At 42.4% G+C, this 21,214-nt stretch overlaps 1 protein-coding gene and 1 long non-coding RNA gene across 3 annotated transcripts; one reads left to right on the top strand and one right to left on the bottom strand.

The window, feature by feature from the left end:
- The first annotated feature begins 1,149 nt into the window (after nucleotides 1-1,149).
- On the top strand, nucleotides 1,150-21,085 carry RNF212B (ring finger protein 212B). Of its 2 annotated transcripts, none has more exons than XM_077916903.1 (16): nucleotides 1,150-2,093; nucleotides 8,554-8,695; nucleotides 9,442-9,494; nucleotides 10,732-10,806; nucleotides 13,073-13,188; nucleotides 13,787-13,847; nucleotides 14,036-14,064; nucleotides 14,250-14,296; nucleotides 14,687-14,729; nucleotides 15,060-15,117; nucleotides 15,577-15,622; nucleotides 17,486-17,525; nucleotides 17,661-17,785; nucleotides 17,997-18,058; nucleotides 18,148-18,179; nucleotides 19,251-21,085. In XM_077916903.1, exons 2-16 carry the CDS (start codon nucleotides 8,596-8,598, stop codon nucleotides 19,285-19,287), a joined length of 924 nt encoding a protein of 307 aa, XP_077773029.1. In that variant the 5' UTR covers nucleotides 1,150-2,093; nucleotides 8,554-8,595; the 3' UTR covers nucleotides 19,288-21,085. The 2 variants fall into 2 exon arrangements, with proteins under 2 accessions (XP_077773029.1, XP_077773028.1); XM_077916902.1 differs by lacking the exon at nucleotides 1,150-2,093 and adding an exon at nucleotides 3,281-3,388.
- LOC114582778 (uncharacterized) lies at nucleotides 14,820-17,402 on the bottom strand. Its single transcript, XR_013390344.1, has 2 exons — nucleotides 15,567-17,402; nucleotides 14,820-15,145 (listed from the first exon to the last, which is right to left on the bottom strand). It is a non-coding gene; the product is annotated as an uncharacterized LOC114582778 (long non-coding RNA).
- Nucleotides 21,086-21,214: the final 129 nt, after the last annotated feature.

Below are 21,214 nucleotides of genomic sequence, written 5' to 3'. Positions count from 1 at the left end.
TAACGGGTGCCTTTCATTTCCGAAAGAAATGACCAACTCTTTCATTGCACAATTTCAAAAATTCTCACTATACATAAATATGTTCACACTATTGTACTGGTATTCCTCTTTCTACACCCCCTTCCAATTATCTTTTTCTCCACGTAAGCTTTTAGGTCACAGATCAAACTTAACTTTGCTGCATTGTTTTATTGTGCATTATATTATTTGCGTGTTTTGTTACTATGACCCGCCCTGGAGTCATTGAAGGAAGGGCAGGATGTAAGTTTTAAAAATAAAGCTTTCCTTTAGTTAACCCCAATACTTTTCTGCAATACTGTAAGCACACAAAGCCAAGTTTACACGCTGCTGGATTTCCTCACAAAACTCGTATCCAATCCAGCGCTTTACCAATCTCTTCTTTTCCTCCTCCACCCTGCAGCTGTGGCTCCCTCTTGTTACGTTTCAGATTGCAAGAACATCAGTTTAGGTTCATCCCACCCCCCGCCAAGTCTTGTAAAGTACCCTGTGCTGACATTCACTCCAAGCCTTTCGGTAAGGGCACACACTGACAAAATTGTTCTCTGCAAATAATAGCGATGTTTCCGGAAACGGGTTCCTCCGCCTCTGCTCCCCCGGGCCGCTACCATTCACTGTGGTGATGCTTCAGTTTATCTGTTTATTGCTCAATAGCGTCTATTAACGATCTTAATCTTTCTCCCTACTCAGCTTGATGTGGTGTGTGCACCGCCAATATACTGTAATCCCCTTTTAAAAAGGGGCAGGAGTGCCGATTTTGCTCCATGATGGACCTGTTTTTTGGAAGCCCCTCAACTTCCAGACCTGGAAAATCAGAAAAGAGACTTGACAACAGGGGGGGGGGGGAAGGACCAGAATGACAGGATTTTGTGTGCCCCCACTTTTCCTGTGTACTATTCCTCTTCCTTCTTCCCCCGCACCTTCTGTTCAATGTCCCCACTTCCCCTTGCTTGGCACATTTCTTCCTCTGCTATCTCTGCTGATCTCGCACGTTCTCCTGCAATGTGGGGGTGAAGTCCAGCCTTTGGGGAGCACCCTTGACTCTTTTTTATCGTCATCTCAGCAGGAACAGGCTAGAGCAAAGGTCAGGGCTGGGAAGGAGAGAAGATAACAGCAGAGGATGAGAAAAAGCAGGAGGGTGTGGGGACTCAGCAGCAGCGACTGCACGACAATCCATTAGAGTTGTGGGCTAAGGCAGTCACGTGAACGAAAGAAAAAGGGGAATAACAAGATCAAAGTGGAACTGACATGAAGCAAAACTGCAGTAAACATCTCGTGACTAATTCCTTCCCTCCACATCTCCATCTCGACATTTAACAAGGATTCAACTGCTCCCTATAGTTTGAGAGTGCTTCTGGATCCAGTTCTCTGATTTGGAGACTCAGTGGCTGGAAGTGCATTTTAGCAACTGCGGCTGGCATGGGCGTAAAGAAATAAAAAGACTTAACTAACTGACCAATTGCGTCGCAGATAACTTGGGTTTGCCCCCTCCGCCCAACATGATGGCTGCCCCCCTAAAATAAACCCTGGCTACCCCCATGGTGCCTGGTTCGAGAGCTACGGTCATTCCTGGGCCAAGAGGCCTTGCCATAGTAGTTCACGCGTTGGTTACTTCAAGACTGGATTGCTGCAATGTGCTCTATGTGGGGCTTCCCTTGCACTTGATTCAGTTGGTGCAGAATGCTGCAGCACAATTGCTGACAGGGGCAAGGCCTTGTCAGCATATACCACCTGCACACAGGGATCTGCGCTGGCTACCGATTTGCTACCGAGCCAAGCTCAAGACATATTCATATTAGCATATAAAGCCCTGAATAACTTGGGACCAGTTTATCTCGGAGATCATGCCCTTCCTGCATCTACTTGGCCACTTCAATCGGCAGAATTGGCACTGCCACCGGGGCCACATAATCCCCGTTCCGCATTTGTAAGAGCTCAATTGTTTAGTGTGGCAGTGACACTTTGGAACTCCCTGCCAATTGACATCAAGCAGGCGCCTTTCCTGTACTCTTTTTCAGCGCCGGCTAAAAACATTCCAGTTTAGACACACCTACCCAGATGCTTAGAAAACTGAAGTACTGTAATTTTATGTGTTTTAATATTTTAATTTATGTATGTTTAAAAATAGGGTTGTGAATTCATCTTCATTTTACCGGATTACCTTTTTGTAAACTGCTTTGAGAGTTGTTGTTGTGGTTTTTTTTAAAACAATCAAGTAGTGTATTAATTCTATGAAATAAAATCCAGCCTGGCCTTGCTGGTTCTGCCTCCTTCTGGTATCAGTTTAAAAGGACCACAGCTCCACAGATTAGGATCCCACACCCTCCATATTTAGGTTCTCCTCCCCATTCTAGGCTCCTCCTGCATCTACGGCCCTCGAAAGCCATTTTATCCCCTTATCGCTCCTCACGTCCTCCAAAGTATTTTGGCAAGTTTCTCTCATTAAGCAGCAGGAGGCGATTCCAGCAGCGCAGCTTCCTGTGCAAAGAAAAAGCAGGTTGGAAATGCATGGATCTGCTGGATCTCCCTGTGCAGCTTACTGTCAAGTGTCTACCATTTTCCCCTACCCAAGGACAGATCCAAGGAGCCAGCGAGGAGGTTGAGCTGGAAGATCCACAACCCTTGCCAAAACTCCTTTGCTTTTTCTCACCAAGGAGGCACCCCAAAATTACCCACTGAGCTGGTGCAGAAATGATGCCTTTAAGGGCAAGAAACATGGAGACCAAAACGTTCCCCACCCCCATTCAAACCCCAGCTGGACTATGAACCAAACTCAGAGAGAGTGGGAGGACGACACCCATGGAAATTAATGGGCACAAGTTGTTCATCATTTTCAGCGGGTCTGAGTAATACTTCAAGTTGAATCCCACCCACTTTTACCTCAGAAACTCCCTGCCCGTCCTCGCCAACTCTCAGAGCCCACTTTCAGATCCCCCAAATTCTCTCCTCGCCTCCATTCCTTTTTCTTAGTTTTCACACAGTATCCCCCTTCCTACCCTAAAAGCCCCTTCCTCGCCCACCCCACCCTGCCATTTTTATACGCCTGCTTCTCTCTCCAGAGCCACAACGCCGCCCTCCATCTGCGCCCCTCCCCCCTTCTCCTTAATCCCCTTCAGTCCTTGGCCGGATTCCTTCCCCCCGGCGCAACCCGTTTCCCGCCTTTTTTAACGGTCGTTTTTCGCTCAGCGCGAGGCGGCCAAGTAGTCTCGAGAAAAGGGCGGGAAACAGGCAGCGGCCGGGGGAGGGGTTTGGGAACTTGCCTTGCCTATCGGCGTGTGAAGCGACCCTGCCTTAAATTATAAATTTGATAATTTTATACAGTACTGTAATTGACTTTTCAGACGGCAATCGCTGTATGAAAAACAGGCGGGTTAGAAGAGTGGGGGCAGAAAGAAAAGAGGTCTAGAAGGAGCTGTTCTGATTAAAATCCTTTTTATTACTGTGGGGGTGGAGGACCCTGGTCCCTGACCCTCCTTTACTTAGATATTTTGGGGAAGCCGCTTTCAAAATGTGGATTCCTTCAGCACTTCCTTTAAGTCATGTTCTTCCTTTGTTGTTCTTAATAGGAATTTGCCTCCAGCTGTCTCTGGATGGCAGGGACAGTCCCTTTTTTCTAGTACCTGTCCCTGATACCATAAATTGTCCCTGCTTTCAGACAATTGTCCATTTTAGGAGACACAACACACACTTAAAAGACTAATACTAATCTATTGTGTGCATAAATTCATTTGATTTTTGAGTGCAGGCCACATAAAAACACCCTCAAACCATTTTCAACATCCTTTTCCAGGGACTGCACTATAAAAGCACAGACCTAAATGCACCTAAGGTGCCTCCATGGAGCAGAAACATTAATCCAAGATACAGATCCTGCCACCAAATTGCCACTTGTATCTGTATCCATGGACTCGCATAGTAAAAAATAATCGAGCAAACACACCAGGTTGTAAGTGTGTGAAAACATGTATATTTTGGATTTCGCCCTCCAAAATCTACCATCAAATCACACTCTTCAGATTGAACAGTAAAAAATAATGGTTTCATAGAATCATAGAATCATAGAATCATAGAGTTGGAAGAGACCACAAGGGCCATCGAGTCCAACCCCCTGCCAAGCAGGAAACACCATCAGAGCACTCCTGACATATGGTTGTCAAGCCTCTGCTTAAAGACCTCCAAAGAAGGAGACTCCACCACACTCCTTGGCAGCAAATTCCACTGTCGAACAGCTCTTACTGTCAGGAAGTTCTTCCTAATGTTTAGGTGGAATCTTCTTTCTTGTAGTTTGGATCCATTGCTCCGTGTCCACTTCTCTGGAGCAGCAGAAAACAACCTTTCTCCCTCCTCTATGTGACATCCTTTTATATATTTGAACATGGCTATCATATCACCCCTTAACCTCCTCTTCTCCAGGCTAAACATGCCCAGCTCCCTTAGCCGTTCCTCATAAGGCATCATTTCCAGGCCTTTGACCATTTTGGTTGCCCTCCTCTGGACACGTTCCAGTTTGTCAGTGTCCTTCTTGAACTGTGGTGCCCAGAACTGGACACAGTACTCCAGGTGAGGTCTGACCAGAGCAGAATACAGTGGCACTATTACTTCCCTTGATCTAGATGCTATACTCCTATTGATGAGGCCCAGAATTGCATTGGCTTTTTTAGCTGCCGCGTCACACTGTTGGCTCATGTCAAGTTTGTGGTCAACCAAGACTCCTAGATCCTTTTCACATGTACTGCTCTCAAGCCAGGTGTCACCCATCTTGTATTTGTGCCTCTCATTTTTTTTGCCCAAGTGCAATACTTTACATTTCTCCCTGTTAAAATTCATCTTGTTTGTTTTGGCCCAGTTTTCTAATCTGTCAAGGTCGTTTTGAAGTGTGATCCTGTCCTCTGGGGTGTTAGCCACCCCTCCCAGTTTGGTGTCATCTGCAAATTTGATCAGGATGCCCTTGAGTCCATCATCCAAGTCGTTGATAAAGATGTTGAATAAGACCGGGCCCAAGACAGAACCCTGTGGCACCCCACTAGTCACTCTTCTCCAGGATGAAGAGGAACCATTGATGAGCACCCTTTGGGTTCGGTCAGTCAGCCAGTTACAAATCCACTGAGTGGTAGCATAGTCAAGACCGCATTTTACCAGCTTCTTTACAAGAATATCATGGGGCACCTTGTCAAATGCCTTGCTGAAATCAAGGTAGACTACATCCACTGCGTTCCCTTCATCTACCAGGCTTGTAATTCTGTCAAAAAACGAGATCAGGTTAGTCTGACATGACTTATTTTTCAGAAATCCATGCTGACTATTGGTGATCACAGCATTCCTTTCTAGGTGCTCACAGACTGTTTGCTTAATGATCTGCTCCAGAATCTTCCCTGGTATTGATGTCAGACTGACTGGGCGGTAATTATTTGGGTCCTCTCTTTTCCCCTTTTTGAAAATAGGGACAACATTTGCCCTCCTCCAGTCTGCCGGGACTTCGCCTGTTCTCCAGGAATTCTCAAAGATGACTGCCAGTGGTTCTGAAATCACATCTGCCAGTTCTTTTAATACTCTTGGATGCAGTTCATCTGGCCCTGGAGACTTGAATACATCTAGACTAGCCAAGTATTCTTGTACTATCTCCTTAGTTATTCTGGGCTGTGTTTCCTCTGCTGAATCATTTGCTCCAAATTCTTCAGGTCGGGCATTGTTTTCTTTATCGGAGAAGACTGAGGCAAAGAAGGCATTGAGGAGTTCAGCCCTTTCTGTGTCCCCTGTTTGCATTTCACCATCTTCTCCTCTGAGTGACCCCACGGTTTCTTTGTTCTTCCTTTTGCTACGAACATACCCATAAAAGCCTTTTTTGTTGCTTTTAACCTCTCTAGCAAGCCTGAGTTCATTTTGTGCTTTAGCTTTTCTGACTTTGTGTCTACACGTGCTGGCTATTTGTTTGAATTCCTCTTTGGTGGTTTCCCCCCTTTTCCATTTTTTGTACACATCCTTTTTTAATCTTAACTCAGTTAAAAGTTCTTTAGATAGCCACCCTGGCTTCTTTAGGCACCTTCCATGTTTCCGTCTCATTGGTATTGCCTGAAGTTGTGCTTTTACTATCTCCCTCTTAACAAACTCCCAGCCATCTTGAACTCCCTTTCCTTTTAGTATTACTGTCCATGGGATCTCACCCAGCACTTCCCTAAGCTTTATGAAGTCGGCTTTCTTAAAGTCGAGAAATTGAGTCCTAGTATGCTTGGCTGCTCCTTTCCGCTGTATAGTAAACTTCAGAAGAGCATGATCACTCGCGCCTAATGATCCTTCCACTTCTACCCCACTAACCAGGTCATCAACATTGGTTAGGACCAGATCTAAAATGGCTGTTCCTCTTGTTGCTTCTCCCACTTTCTGGACAATGAAGTTGTCTGCAAGGCCAGTGAGGAATCTGTTTGACCTTATGCTCTTGGCTGAGTTTGACATCCAACAAATATCCGGGTAATTGAAGTCCCCCATTACTACTATCTCCCTTCCTTTTGCATGCTTGGCCATCTGTTCCAGGAAGGCATCATCTATGTCCTCCGTTTGGCTTGGGGATCTATAGTAAACTCCCACAATGAGGTCACTGTTATTCTTCTCTCCCTTAATTTTGACCCAAATGCTCTCACTTTGGCTTTGAGGTTCTAAATCTTGGATCTCTTCACAGGTATACACATCCCTGACATATAACGCCACTCCTCCTCCTTTCTTGTCTGGTCTGTTTCTTTGAAATAGATTGTATCCCTCCATTATTACATTCCAATCGTGGGATTTATCCCACCAGGTTTCAGTGATTCCTATTATGTCATATTTAGTTTGCTGTACCAGGAGCTCAAGCTCATCTTGTTTATTTCCCATGCTTTGCGCATTAGTGTACAGACATTGAAGTCCATTAATCATTCCCCCGTGTCTCTTATTTAAGGATTTTCTCCTCCCACCACTAGGTCTGCATGCTCTTTGCTCCATTCGGTCTATGACATTTGGATGATCATCTTCATCAATTGATAGACTCCTACCTTCAGGAGCACTGTCTCCCTCCCCCACATTAGTCAGTTTAAAGCCCTCCTGATGAGGTTTCTGAGATTTTTTGCAAAAACATTCCTCCCAACCGTTGTGAGGTGCAGCCCATCGCTTGCCAGAAGTCCATCTTCAAGAAACTGCATTCCGTGATCTAAGAATCCAAACCGTTCCTGTTTGCACCATTTGCGAAGCCAGTTGTTCACTTCCACTATTTTTCCCTCTCTCCCTGGGCCACGTCGTTCAACTGGGAGGACAGATGAGATGACAATTTGTGCATTTAATTGCTTCAATTTCCTGCCCAGAGCCTCGTAATCTCTTTTGATCTTCTGGAGGCTATTGCTTGCAGTGTCATTGGTTCCCACATGAACCAAGAGGAAGGGGTATTTGTCAGTGGGTTTTATGATTCCTTGCAGTCGTTCAGTTACATCTTGGATCTTAGCCCCGGGGAGACAGCACACTTCCCGAGACATCTTGTCAGGCCCACAGATCACTGCTTCTGTTCCCCTCAGTAGGGAATCCCCTATCACCACTACACGCCTCCTCTTAGGTCTGGTCGGGGTTCTTCTGTGAGCTGTCGGTTCCAAGGTCGCCTGGACATTCCCAGAGGACTGCCTTTGCTTCAGCACACTGAAACTTTGTTTCAGCACACTGGCACATCAGTGTGGTGCAAAAAATGAATCTGGATCCACACTGTTGCACATTAAAATACCTCAATTCCACTGTCAAATCCTAACCATGCATTCAGGTTCATGGGCTACATTGTAAAAGTCATAGACCCAGTGTTTGTTGGCATCCATATGTCACAGTGGAGAAGCATGCCTTTTGGGGTGAAATAAAAAACTGTTGAAAGGCTGAAGCACCTGTTGTGGCTGTAGAGATTGATATGCCAGTGGTGCAAACAACAACAACAACAACCCAAAAACCATAGTTATGAGGCACAGAGACCCATCAATCTGCTCATGAATTTTGCATGCCACTGGGGTGGACTTTGGTAATATGGTGCCCTGACTGAGGCTCAGTACCCTATACGGGGGAACTGCCCAAACCACCCTAAATCTGGTGCTGAGGCCAGAAAAAGCTGCTGCTTCATCATGATTTACACCAATGCAAACAAATTACACCATAAAAATTATAGATCTGGTTGCCTCTGTTGCAGCACCACTGTGGAAAGAAACATCAATATGACAACACAGATGTGAACTGTCATTTCAAAGCAGGAGGATAGTGTTGCTGTTAAAAAACAACCATGAGGATCTGCACCTCAGATTCACGTTTGTCTTATGGTGGTGGCCACAAAGTACTGGACTCTTGGCTAAGAGTGCAGCAGAACTGCATCTCGTAATATTTTCTCTTTACTGCTACAGTTTTAAATCCTGTGATTTTCTGAACCTGCTATTCAAAGGGAAGGGATTCAGTTTAACTATTCCATTGAAATCAATGGGTCTTAAATGTGCCATGTACTGGTAAAATTTGACATATCCTCCTTATATACTGTACCTTTCTTAACAGAAGCTGAGGGAGGACCTCTGCCTCACCTGTCCTTCTTGCAACATGGACTGGTTTCATTGCAACCAGTGCTTTATCCAGGACGCATCTGACTATTACGTCACCAGCTGTGGACACATATTTTGCAAAAAATGTGCTGGTACAGGTAAGAGTAACAGCATGATGTTTATACCATGTCTGGGATGCAACATCCAGTCACCAATGCTGCCTTCCTACACACACCCTCAGAAGATGACTAGGTAGTGAACTTTCCTATGAGTTTCTTGCATCCTGCACATGAAAACATATTGCTCATGTTTTGATTCGTCAGCTGTACAGCAGAACTTGACTGATCAAAAGCCAGCAGTCAGAAATACTAAAATTTTCAAATCTGCTTTTTAAAGACCATCTAATGCAAGGCTTCCTGCCAACCTAGCAGTTCGAAAACACGTCAAAGTGCAAGTAGATAAATAGGTACCGCTCCGGTGGGAAGGTAAATGGCATTTCCGTGTGCTGCTCTGGTTTGCCAGAAGCGGCTTAGTCATGCTGGCCACATGACCCGGAAGCTGTCTGCGGACAAACGCCGGCTCCCTCGGCCAATAAAGCGAGATGAGCGCCGCAACCCCAGAGTCGGCCACAACTGGACCTAATGGTCAGGGGTCCCTTTACCTTTAATGCAAGGGTAGCCAACATGGTACCCTCCATATATTGCTGTATTCCCAACTCCCATGATCATGGATGATGGGACTCACATTTGGAACTCACTATATAGGTCACCTCTGATCTAACAAATTTGAAGATTGGTTCATAATTATAGAGGATTGACCCATCTTGTGATATAAGAACTTTTATATTATTTATAATAAATTTCCACATATTATTCTAACACCTTTTGCATTTTAATCCTGACAGATAAATGCCCATCATGTGGAACCAGCTGCAAATATTTGTTTCTCAATAATAATGTAAGTTGTAGTTTCTCTAAAGCAGAATCTTATATTCTCTTTTGTTTCCATGGACTTTCTGAAACACAGATGTTCTAGTTGTACCACATCCATTTTGGCTAATGTATGGAGTTCTTTTTATGAAACAGAGAAAGAAATATTGAGCAGAATTATGAAAGAAGGCACAAGTTTGATGCACCCACCTTCACCACCAGAGAGATCCAGGGCTGCTAGCTTTTCCTATCTGAGGATGTGGTTATGTTTACAAAGCGGCCCTTTTAAAAAGATGCAACCTGACCCTCAAACAATTTGCTATGGCCATATGGCAGGTGGGAAAAGCCCATGATTAATGGCTTCCATCCATGTATGGAGCCCAAAAGAATAAAGGCTTTCCCAAGAAAGTGGGAGCATTCAGTATACACAATACTTTCTTATAAGGCTAAAACGTTACAATTTTGAAAACACTTGTCTAATTTAATTAGTTGTTAATACAGGGCTGGGGGCTGTTGGTCTGAGCAAGGTTTCTGCTCTGAACAGTTTATTTGGCAATCACTTGTAGCCGAGTAAGATTGTCTTCCATGAATATGGTCTTAACAGTGAGTCCGTAAGTGACTGTGGAGGCGAATTCTGGATCTATACGTCCTTCCACAGTAGGGACATAGGTTTCCAGGCAGGAGTTTATCAGGTTGAGCGTTTGCCAAACACACCTTCCTCTTAGTTTGTTTCTCTGAACAGCACACCCATCTGTAAGAGTATTTCAGGGGATGCAATTAAAATCCAGTATGTAAAATGCACTTTTAATTAGCAAAGTAGTTTCAATCCATATTCTTACTTACCTTTTTGCCCTACACTTTCCAGTCACAAGTCCATGCTTAAAAGCTCTATGTCCGAGTGTTAGTTATTTTTGCCCTGAAGCTTTCCTTTCCCGTGAAAACCCGCTTTTTAGTGCTCAATCGGAGCTAACATCAATTCAGGTTTTCTGAAGAAACAGAGTAAAGTGGCCATGTGTTTTGCTGTGAAAACATGCATGTGTGTGCAGCCGGGCCAGGGAATTAGTGAAGTACGGTAACTCTGCTGTTAATGCTTGCATGCTTGTGCATTCACACTTAGCCATGGTTTGTACAAGGGATTTGAACATCAGTCTCTTAAATACATTACCAGCTGATTAAACCTAGAATATCTCAGTTTGCTTTGCCTCTTTGGAAGATAATAAAGAGCCTGGGCCTTATCTTGTCCTCTTTGTGTTTCTGATCTACAGATGAAAGAAGATGAAAAAAAGTTTTTCAAAAGCCCTGTTGAAACTGCTCTCAACTATATCACCCATCTATCTCAGGTAAGAATGACATACCCTGTGAGCATTGTCCAATAGGTCCTAAAATGCTGGTGACAGTCAAGAAACATGGAGTGAATTTGTGGAATTGTGGGTCTCTGAGAAAAAGCAGGTTAGCTTAAAGACAGAGTCTGCAATCCAGTCAGAAAAAGCAGGTTAGCTTAAAGATAGTGGGAGAAGTGTATGCTGAAAATGTATTCTGAAGTATGTTTAAGGGGTCCTTCCTGCAAACAAGGAAGAAACCTGGAAACCTGTTTATTGAGCATTGATCTCATTTGTTTGCGCAAAGTTTTCAGGGAGTTTCTGTGAAATTGGCTGCATAATGAACATTCATTCCAATTTGTTTGAGGGAGGTTATACCAAGCAAATATCTCTCACCTTCCAGTACATGTTTTATCGCTTTCCTTATCCCTCAAAAGCTTGTTCAACCTGGATTTGCTAATACTGTATGCGATTGAATCCTAGCTGCAAAATAGCAAGTCTGGAAGCAGCTGCAGCAGCTTAATTTCCTAGCCTAATAAACAAAGAATATGATTTGAAAAGAAGTTACATTTCACCCCATTTCCAGCGGCTTGGGGCTATGGGGGTGGGGTTAAATCCAAGGTCATTTATAGGACTAGTTAATAACCAATCTGGGGAAGGGTTAATAATAATAGTGGTCCTCTTTGCCAACTTAGCTAATTAATTACTATAAGAAATGTAGATAAAAGAGCCATATAAATATGCAGACCAACTAGTTAATAATCAGATAGAATTTCAGCAGAATCAGCAGCACCTGAACATTAAAATCTGCCAGGATTGCCATTTTAGGTATATCTCACAAGCCTTATGGACCTGCTCCCTCTCCTGAGCATGATACTACTTCTCATTGGTGCATATTACTGTAGTGACAATAATAAAGGTATTTATTTATTTGGGAAATGTGTATATATCACACCTTCAACAACAAAGTTCCTAAGGTAGTCTACAAGTATTTTTTAAAATAACAAAAGCATAGTCTAAAGAAAACAGTGATAAAACAGTAGAATCAAGCAGTATTTAAAACAGTGAACACATTTATAAGGCCTGTAAAAATTAAAGGGTCTTTACCTGCTGCTGAAAATACAGCAATGTAGAGCTGACCATGGGAGAGAATTCTAAAAACAGGGTGCCACAAGTGTAAAGGGTGTCTCTCTATCTAAGAATTTCAGGTAGGTGAATATTGTAATTGCTGCATTTCCAATATTTTCAGGAAGCTCTCTATTTCTGACCTCCCCTTTGCACCCCACTAGCTATGCATGCCCACCACAGTACTTCAGATGTCTATCGACTTGATACCACTTTTGCAACATGTTTTTTCCAACATTTTGAAACAGGAGTTTTAACTCCAAAGTTGTTACTGTGTCTTTATATTGCATTTTAAGTATGTGGTAGATACCCTGTAATTAATTACAGTACTTACCTTTAGCCAACTGTTTGAATGGAGCAAGCTTGCAGCCCCCTCAAAGTATTAGCAGGCAAAGGCTAGACACATATGCCAGAGTTTTCTGTCAATTTTCCTTTCTAAAAGCTCCCCTTGGAAACTCATGGGTTGTTTCTTAATTTCTCAGCGTTAAAAAACAATTTAGGGGCTCTTATCACCTTGTTCAATTACAGCCATTAGCACAAACTCTGAGTCGCTTGTGCAATATGATGTGCATCTCATATGACTGGAGTGAACATGCAAAACTATATAACCTTAAGTCAGACAACTTGTTCATTTAGCCCAGTCCACTCTGATTGGTAGACATTGAGCCTGTGTCTTGTGGTGGCTGGTGCCCATTGGGAATAGCAGGGCAGCAGGCAAAGAGGTCCATCATAGGTGGAACCTAAGACAGACAGAGCCCACTAATTCTGGTTTTGTTCCTGTCTTTCTCCCTGTCGAGTTGTACAAGGGTAAAACTGAGTCTAAGGAAGAGGAAGATGACAGGGCTGGTTGTAAGGAGGTAGGCAAGTGGGGACTAACTGGGGGCAGACTGAGGTGAGTGGGTCACTGCTCCACTTACCCTTTGACCATCTATGTAAGGCAAATGCTGTACCACTGCACTATGCCACTTGCTTCCTGTCTAGTATGTTCCCTAGAGCTGAAAGGACCCATATTCCATTTTGGGGACTGTGACTTGCTTCAGGAGAGCACATAATAATATTAATTTTATTATTTTTACCCTGCCCATCTGACCGGGTTGCAGACTGGGTTGCCCCCACATGCTTTTCAATCCTTTTATTTCATTCCCTTTGTTTCTCTTCCTAGGTGTGCATGTTCCAGAAGGGCCAGATGGAGCTTTTAGTTTCTTTCTACAAACACAATGCTTCAAAAGCAGAGGGAGCTCTTCAGGAAGCTCACCAGAAACTAACTATCCAAGAAAAGCAGGTTGTGTTCCCATGAACTAAGGCAAACAGTGTTAGTTGTAGCTGCAGGATTTAGTAGAGCCATCATGAGGAAGACCATCAAAGTGTTGAACTAGGACTGCAGAAGCCTAAGTTCAAATCCCTGTTTAGTCCTGAGACTCACTTGGTGATCTTGGGCCAGTCATTATCTCCCAGTATAACCTATTCCCCCTCCTGAAAACAATATAAAGAAGATTCATATGAAATATTCTTGAATTCTCGTTTAATTTGTAAGAAGCTCTTTTATTATTGATTGATGGCAGAATCCTGGTAAGGGGTGGAGTGAGCTCCTGCATTAACATTATTCACATAAAGCAACCAATTGGGGATAAATATGTATACTGTTATTTTAAAAGGACCATATTCCTATTCCATTAGTACTAGATATTATGACATGTTAATGTGAAATGGAACTATTGGTCTGCATGACCCCACAGACATACATCCCACATCTCTCTGCCAAAATGTTCCTGCCTAAAGGGTCAACGGTATAACTGGAAGAATACTTAAGGCAATGTAATATAATTAGTCAGACCACCTATCTTCCATTTCTTTCCCTCTATTCCCCTTGGCTTAGGAATTTGGAGGCAATACGGAGAGAGAACAGGGAACTGAAGAAAAAGTGTAACAACATGAAGGTAGGAGCCCTTTGCTGGAAACAAATCACATTTTTTGTGATTGAGTTCCAGACACCATCTGCTGGTAGAAACAAGTTCTGCTCCTCCGTGCCTTTGTCAATGTTGGGATGGGAAAAGTGAATCAACCTCCCTGCAGGTTACTTATATTTGCATTTGGGTCCTGCAAACCCACCCTTTTCTCTCAACAGGCTTTTCCGAGACACCGCCAGAGTAGCAGGTCAGTGTGTTAGTTCTGCCTTCTTGGAACATTTGCCAGGAGCTGCAGCACATAAAATGTAGACAGCAATGTATCTGTGGCAAAACAATAGAGCTGAGTTTGAGGCCACAGGGCAGCAAAACATCTGGGGCACAGTCACATGCCTTTGACCCTGACTGAACAAAATTCATTTCAATTTGCTGCAGAAACAGCACTCCAAGGCCAGTTGGTGTCACACACCCATCACCCAGAGGTAGGTAGAAAGATGGGGCCTCTGTAGGCATGCGTCAATGCCCTTGAGCAAATGTTCACATTACAGTGTATCTGTTTGTTTATGAGCATGTGAATGCATGTGTTCTGGCCCTGAACACATAGCAATAAGTGGCTACTTACCTACCTATCTAAAAAATGCATTTGCACATGTACACACATGCAATTCATCATGTTTCCCTGAGAGGGATGGACAGGTACAAACATATGCTCAAATATTTCTCTATAAAATCAGGGTAAAGGTTTGCACATGTCTTTTTGGCCCTTGAAGATGCATATTTATTACCTTCTTTATAATGACTCAGACCAACATCTTTTCTCTAGTACAGTATGTTGTTACTGTCTCTACAGTAACCTATTTCATATTTTGCAGTTACACCACAACCTATTTCCCAGCACTCCAGTGAGGTAGTCAGGTAGGTAAATCAGGAAATTCATATTCTTTGGTTGTAGGTGTGAGGCATTGTTATAAAAACAACAGCAGAAATGTAAGAGTTTGCTCACAATTCCAGAGGAATTTCAGTTTATTTTTTTCCTCTTTAAGTAAAACAAAATTCCAACTCTAAACACAGTACACTTCATGCTATGATCTCTCCTCTGTCCAGTATCCTATCCTCAAAAATTGAATTCTAGTTTAGGAATCTAGACCTCTTAGTAGAGGCAATGCATAGATATTATCTGTCTGCTTGCCTATCTAGCCTTCCCACCAGTGACTCCTGGACTTTTTGTGCCTCTATTCTCCATAGTCGCTCATCTTCCATGGATGCCATCTCTTCCAGAACCAGCCAGCTATCAAACTGGCAAGTGAGTCTCCACCACTGCTGTCCTTTACCTAGAAAAGGAAAAGATAAGAGGGATATATTGTTTTTGTTCTTCAAAAACTCAGTGTCACAGAGAATTCTGAGAACCAGGAGCCATTGATATAATATGCCCATGAAAAGAGAAGCCTTGTCCTCGTCACACACTGTTTACTGTTTTGTGTTATCAAGGCTTAGTGCTCAGTACTTAATACATTGCCATGGCAAAAGAACTATTCTCCTGTTGCCAACAAGAACTCACCAAGGCAATAACTGCAACAAGGTCAGTGGGAGCAGTTAATATCATCTGTCTGATAAGGCCTACAGGACACATAAATAACAAGTGCAGATTGAATTGTAATGTCAAATTTAGAATTAAGATGTTTATAATGTTGTTGCCTTATTTTACAATGTAATAACTTTTCTAGATAATATTAAAAAGCAGAGATTTCTCACTTGTACCCAGCATGCCACAGGATCCACTAGGATGACCCCAGCTGACTCTATAAATGGTAAGAAATAGCTTCAGATAAAAGGTAGGGAACACAAAATTTGGCAAAAGAAATTCAACTAGACAATAAGAGATTGGGGTGGGGGTAAAGAATTCAAGGAGCACACCACCAAAATCATTAAGAGCAACACTAAAGTATTTTTATATACATTAGAAGCAGGAAACCAGCTAGGGAGGCAGTTAGACCTGTGGATGATAAAGGAGTCAAAGGTGTGCTAAAGGAGGAAGAGGAGATTGCAGACAAGCTGAATGAATGCTTTACATCTGTTTTCATTGCACAAGACATAGGGCAGGTCACTATGTCTGAACTAATTTTCTCAGGAAGAGAGCCTTAGGAACCAAGGGAAATAATGGTGACAAGAGACGAAGTCCTAGGCCATACTGACAAATTAAAAACAAATTAACTTATCATATCCAAATGTCATCCATTCAAGAATTCTTAAAGAACTCAAAGGTGAAACTGCTGATCTTTTAATGGAAATATGCAACTTGTCTGTAAGATCAGCCCCCACACTGGAGGACTGGGAAATCGCCAATGTAACACCAATTTTTAAAGGTGGATCCAAGGAGATCTAGGAGAGTACAGCCCAGTTAGCTTAATGTCAGTTGTAGGAAAGCTGGTGGAGAGCATTATGAAGAACTGCCAGACATAAAAAGACTTGCTGAATAAAAACTAGCATGTTTACTACAAGTGTAATACTTGTCCTATTAACATTTTGCAGTTCTTTGAGAGTGTCAAACATAGTGCTAAACACTTTCAAAACATTTCTCATCAAAAACTCCTGAGTGTGATTACCAACCATGGGATAAGAGGACAGATCCTCACTTACATCAGTAACTAGCTAAAGAGGGAGCAGAGAGTAAGAATAAATAAGAATTTTCATAACACAATATTTTATTACAATACTGGTCATCAATTAGTACTTTTGCTTTTTAACCTGTGCAGAAACGATCTGGAATAAGAGATGAGCAGTGAGATGCCTATGAGGCCAAATTGTACAGGATAGTAAGAAAAGGGGTGATATATCCAATACAATTATACACATCTATGGTGCAACCATACTTGAGAATACTGTGCACAGTTCTGGTAACACACCTTAAAAAAATTTATTGTAGAACAGGAAAAGGTTAAGAAAAGGGTAATGAATATCATCAAGGGACTGGAGCAACTCCCTTATGAGGAAAATCTACTACATTTGGTGGGGGGTTAGTTTAGAGAAATTGTGAATAAGATGGAAGGACGAGAGTGAAGTGTCTAAAATTATGCATGGCATGGAGAAGCTGTATAGTGTTTTTCTCCTCATAATACTAGAAGCCAATAGATACTTTATAATGAATTTGGCAGATGAAAGGAAGTTCTTAGTCACGAAGAGTCGGACACGACTAATCGACTAAACAACAACCACTTAGTCACACAGCACATCATTTAACTCTGGAATTTGCTACCAGACGAAGTTGTAATGGTCAGCACTTTGGATGGCTTTAAAAATGTGTTTTAGACAAATTCATAAAGCATAAGACTATTGAAGGCTGCTAGTGGCATATACCTTCAGAATCAGGAATAGTATAACTCAGAATCCCAGACTCTGTTCTTATGAATGCCGTATATATTTTGACTACAAATAATGCAAAAGACCAAAAGGTGGCAATGGAAGACCAGGAATAGGAGAATGCAAGATTCAGCCTCCTCCAAAGCTTATTCAATGTCCAAGAGGGGAAATTGTCCCCTCTTTTAAATGGGCAAATACATTATTGTATCTAAGAAAAGTAAAGTCCTACATGCTTACCTTTTTGCTTCTCCTGTCACCTTTCCACAGACTCTCCGATAATCACTTGAGGCTTAATACTTTGTTCTATTTTACAGCTACTCCTTCTTCAGGTTCCACTCAAAGTTTATTCTTCAGGTAAGTTCCAGGGTGAGGGATGATATTCCCTCCAGGATACTATTATCACATGACCATGAAAAGGCCATGGCACTAGTATTACTTGCCACAGTAATTTGCATTTCTCATCACCATTCATCTCTCCATTTCTTTCAGGGCTTCTCCTGCCTTTTCTCACACCTCCAGCATGAATGTCAACTCACACACCCCTATGGCGAGGCAAAATCAAAGTGCTAGGCAGCAGCAAGAAACCCCATACTTCAACCTCAACATCTTCTCTGGTGAGAAAGTACCCTGCTGCTAACAGATGCACCTTTTATTCTTCCATATTCCCTCCAGTACTCAACAATGCTATCATTGTACACTATAGTTCACTGTAGTAATACCGTAATTACAATGCAAGCTGCATTCTAAGGGTTGTGGTGACACATAGCCTCAGAATCCCACCATATACTTTCTAATTATCGATTCTCTATTGGCTTTAACCCACAGATCAGACAGAGGGGGTTTCTATGCCAGAACATCGTAGCAGTGAGAGACTACGGCCTATACAGGTGAGGAGCAGTCTGTGAAATGAGTATGGACTGGGCAAAGCTTATCATTGGAGCATTTTGAACAACTGCTTTTCTTTCTGTCTTCTCAGCTGAGATTCACCCCTCGCTCCTTTCACTGCAGGTAAGTGGTAACCTGTTTAGTTCACCATCCTCTCACCCAGAGGCATACCTAGGCCCACCTGCGCCCTTGGCATGGAGGTGTATCAGTGCCTCTGAAGCTGGGAGAAACCACAGACTAGAAACTCAAAAAGTCACACTTCTAACAGCAACACTGGCTGACTGGGGAGAGAGCCCTCACTCAGAGCAGCAGAGGAACAGCCTGTGGAGTGCATGGATGGGCAGGTGGGCTCTTAGCCACTCCAAGCCAGAGTGGAGAGGTGAGGTTTTTGTGCTATTCCTGAGCCTGTGCCCTTCGCAGGGACCAACCCCTAGATATGCCCCTGCTCCCACCAGGAATTAGGGCTGTGCCCCCCATAACATGTTATTTGTGGGCACCTTTGGGCACTCCCATTTGGGTTTAATTTGAAGAGGGTTGCCTTTATTTTTTCCTTATGTTTTTTGTTTTGGGCTGTATTTTGCCTGCTTTTATGAGATCAGGGTTCAAAGCCTCTAGGCCAAAAAATGTTGGGGACTCCTTGAGTTAGGAGACTACAAGGGCTTGTAAAAGAGAGCTTTAAAAGATCATGAATATACTGTAATCAAAACCCAATTTCTGTTGAAGGAGTTGCAACACAGGAAATGATTATTCCTAATATAAATTAAGATAGCTTTTAGGAAAAAAACGTTTAAACTTCAGCATGCTTGCACAGAACATTAAGAAAGCAATATAAAGAAAGCAGTATTTTGCCGCAGAGACAACATGATGAACGTGTGTGCAAATTGTTTTGTGAAACTTAATTTTTTAAAGCTAAATGTGTGTGTGGGGGGGGCTAATACAAGGTTTTGAACTTTTGGGATTTGCAGTATCAAGTATTCTGTAACTTCCTCCTTCTGCTGAGCCAAGCCAGGAACTTGATCTGCGTAAAACACAAACTCCTGCCTAAGCCCGATATTGTGCTCTAGATACAGATTGAAGTGCATTACTTAACCACAAACAGAAAAGTTTTGTTGAACATAACTGAGTGATAAGCTGCATTTGTAACTAAAGTGTGAACCCTACAGTATACAACTAGCTCATTTTATTTTCTCACAGGCCTTCATCCAACAGCCAAGCCCACCAACAAAAATAGGGAGGACAAAAGCAACTCTCTGCTTACCAATCTCAACATGGGCAAGATGATATTTTCTGTTTCTGCATAAACTCTGCTGAATTTTTGGGGCCTTGGTGAAAAGCCATCCACTAAAAGTATTCTCTCTCTCTCTCTCTCTCGTAACACTATAGTTTCAGGAGATCTAACATGTTATAGACTTGTGGTGTAATATATATTTGCAGGGTCTCTTGTTGAAGGAAAGATGATCAAAGGCAGACTTACCGTAGTAGGCTTATTTCAAGGCTCAGTGTTACTAGGCTAGGGCATTTTCTAGCAGACTCTATTGCAACTTATTAAGCAGTTCGTAGATCATAAAATAAACTTGCCAAAACTGAAATCAGATTCATTTGTTGAGAAGATAGCAAGTATTTTTGAAATTCTCAGCTGCAATTTAGCCACTAGTAACTCAATGGAAAAATTCCTTCTTTTTTATTCCAGTTGCATGGAATATAGGACTACTTTCTCCATACTGTATAACCAAAGTTGCTTTCCAGAGTAAGGACGTGACAAGTATTTCTTTGAAAGATAAAAAAGAAGCTGTATTTTTATCATTATTATTAAGGAAAAGACTAATTATGAAGAGAATCCCTCAGTTATGGCTATTTGAACTAAATCCACCCCTCAGTCTATTTTATTTATCTCCTTCAATATCACACAAGTTTGTACAGTCCCATGTTCCGCCTTCTCTCTCTCTGCACAACTGACCAACTTATACCAATATTTTTAGTTTTTCTAGCAGGGGGAAGAGGTGTTGCCTTTTCAGCCACTTTGTAAAAATGCTTGAAACAGTGATTTAATAAATAGGGTTGTTGTTTTTTAAATGCAGATTAGTATTACTATGTTCAATCTTCTGCCTACTCATCACTCCATAAATCTCAGAATCCATCTTCCCCATAACCCCTTATAAATGATCTAGGGCCAGTTCTGAGAGTTTACAGCAGCTTTCGATCCCTTAGATTCTGGGGCGGGGAGCAGGGTAAGAAACACATTCCTGTTTCAGTGACGGTATTGGCTTTGTGAATGGAACAAAGATGGCATACAAACAGCAATGCTTCCTCCATTTCTTCCATAAAGGAGATGTTCTCTACATCACACCTCACCTTCAAGTAAGCTGCTGTGGAAAGTGGTGGCCTTCAGTTCATAGCCATCACCCATCTAGTTCAAAATGGATATATGACCAAAGTGAAAACTGATGGATCAAGGCACCAGTAAAGGGAGAGTGAGCACAGGAATGAATAAAAAAGGGTGATGACATCCACCTAAGGAGCTCCATCGGTAGAGCATGAGACTCTTACCCATGAGACCCATGGATCTCAGGGTCATGGGTTTGAGCCCCAAGTTGGGCAAAAGATTCCTGCACTGCAGGGGGTTGGACTAGATGATGCCCGTGGTCCTTTCTAACGCTACAATTCTATTATTCTAAGATCATCAAGAGCAGAAGAAAAGTTAGAAGCTGTACAAAGAAGAGGCAATTAAAATGCAAGGAGAGAATGAAACGGAAGACAACTGAGATTAAGGCACAAAGTCGCCATCCTTGATTGGCAACTGCCAAAAACCAAATATTTATAACTGTAATTTTGGGCCACAATTTTAAAAATGAAAAACAAAATCCCATAAGTAAACAAATGGGGGGAAAGCCAAGGAGGGGTGCGTTAGAGCTAAAAGCCTGGAAGAGCTTAGTCCAAATTACATTTTTTAATGTGTTCTGTCAGTAAAGGGACTTTGATTTGTAAAGCCAAAAAAAATGTTTCTCCATTGTATTCCCTAGGCTGCTGCTTCACTTAGCAGAATGAAATAGGATTGATACATGGGAGAGTAGTCAGATGTTATATATTTTCTGGATGGAATTTGAAAAAAGACATTGTTCCGTAAGTGAAGGTACAGAGAGTCATATAAGCTATGTCAC

This window comes from Podarcis muralis, chromosome 13 (genome assembly GCF_964188315.1).
Source record: "Podarcis muralis chromosome 13, rPodMur119.hap1.1, whole genome shotgun sequence".
Lineage (NCBI taxonomy): Eukaryota > Metazoa > Chordata > Lepidosauria > Squamata > Lacertidae > Podarcis > Podarcis muralis.
Note: the sequence above shows the minus strand (reverse complement) of the source record. Positions and strands in the feature narration are given on the sequence as shown.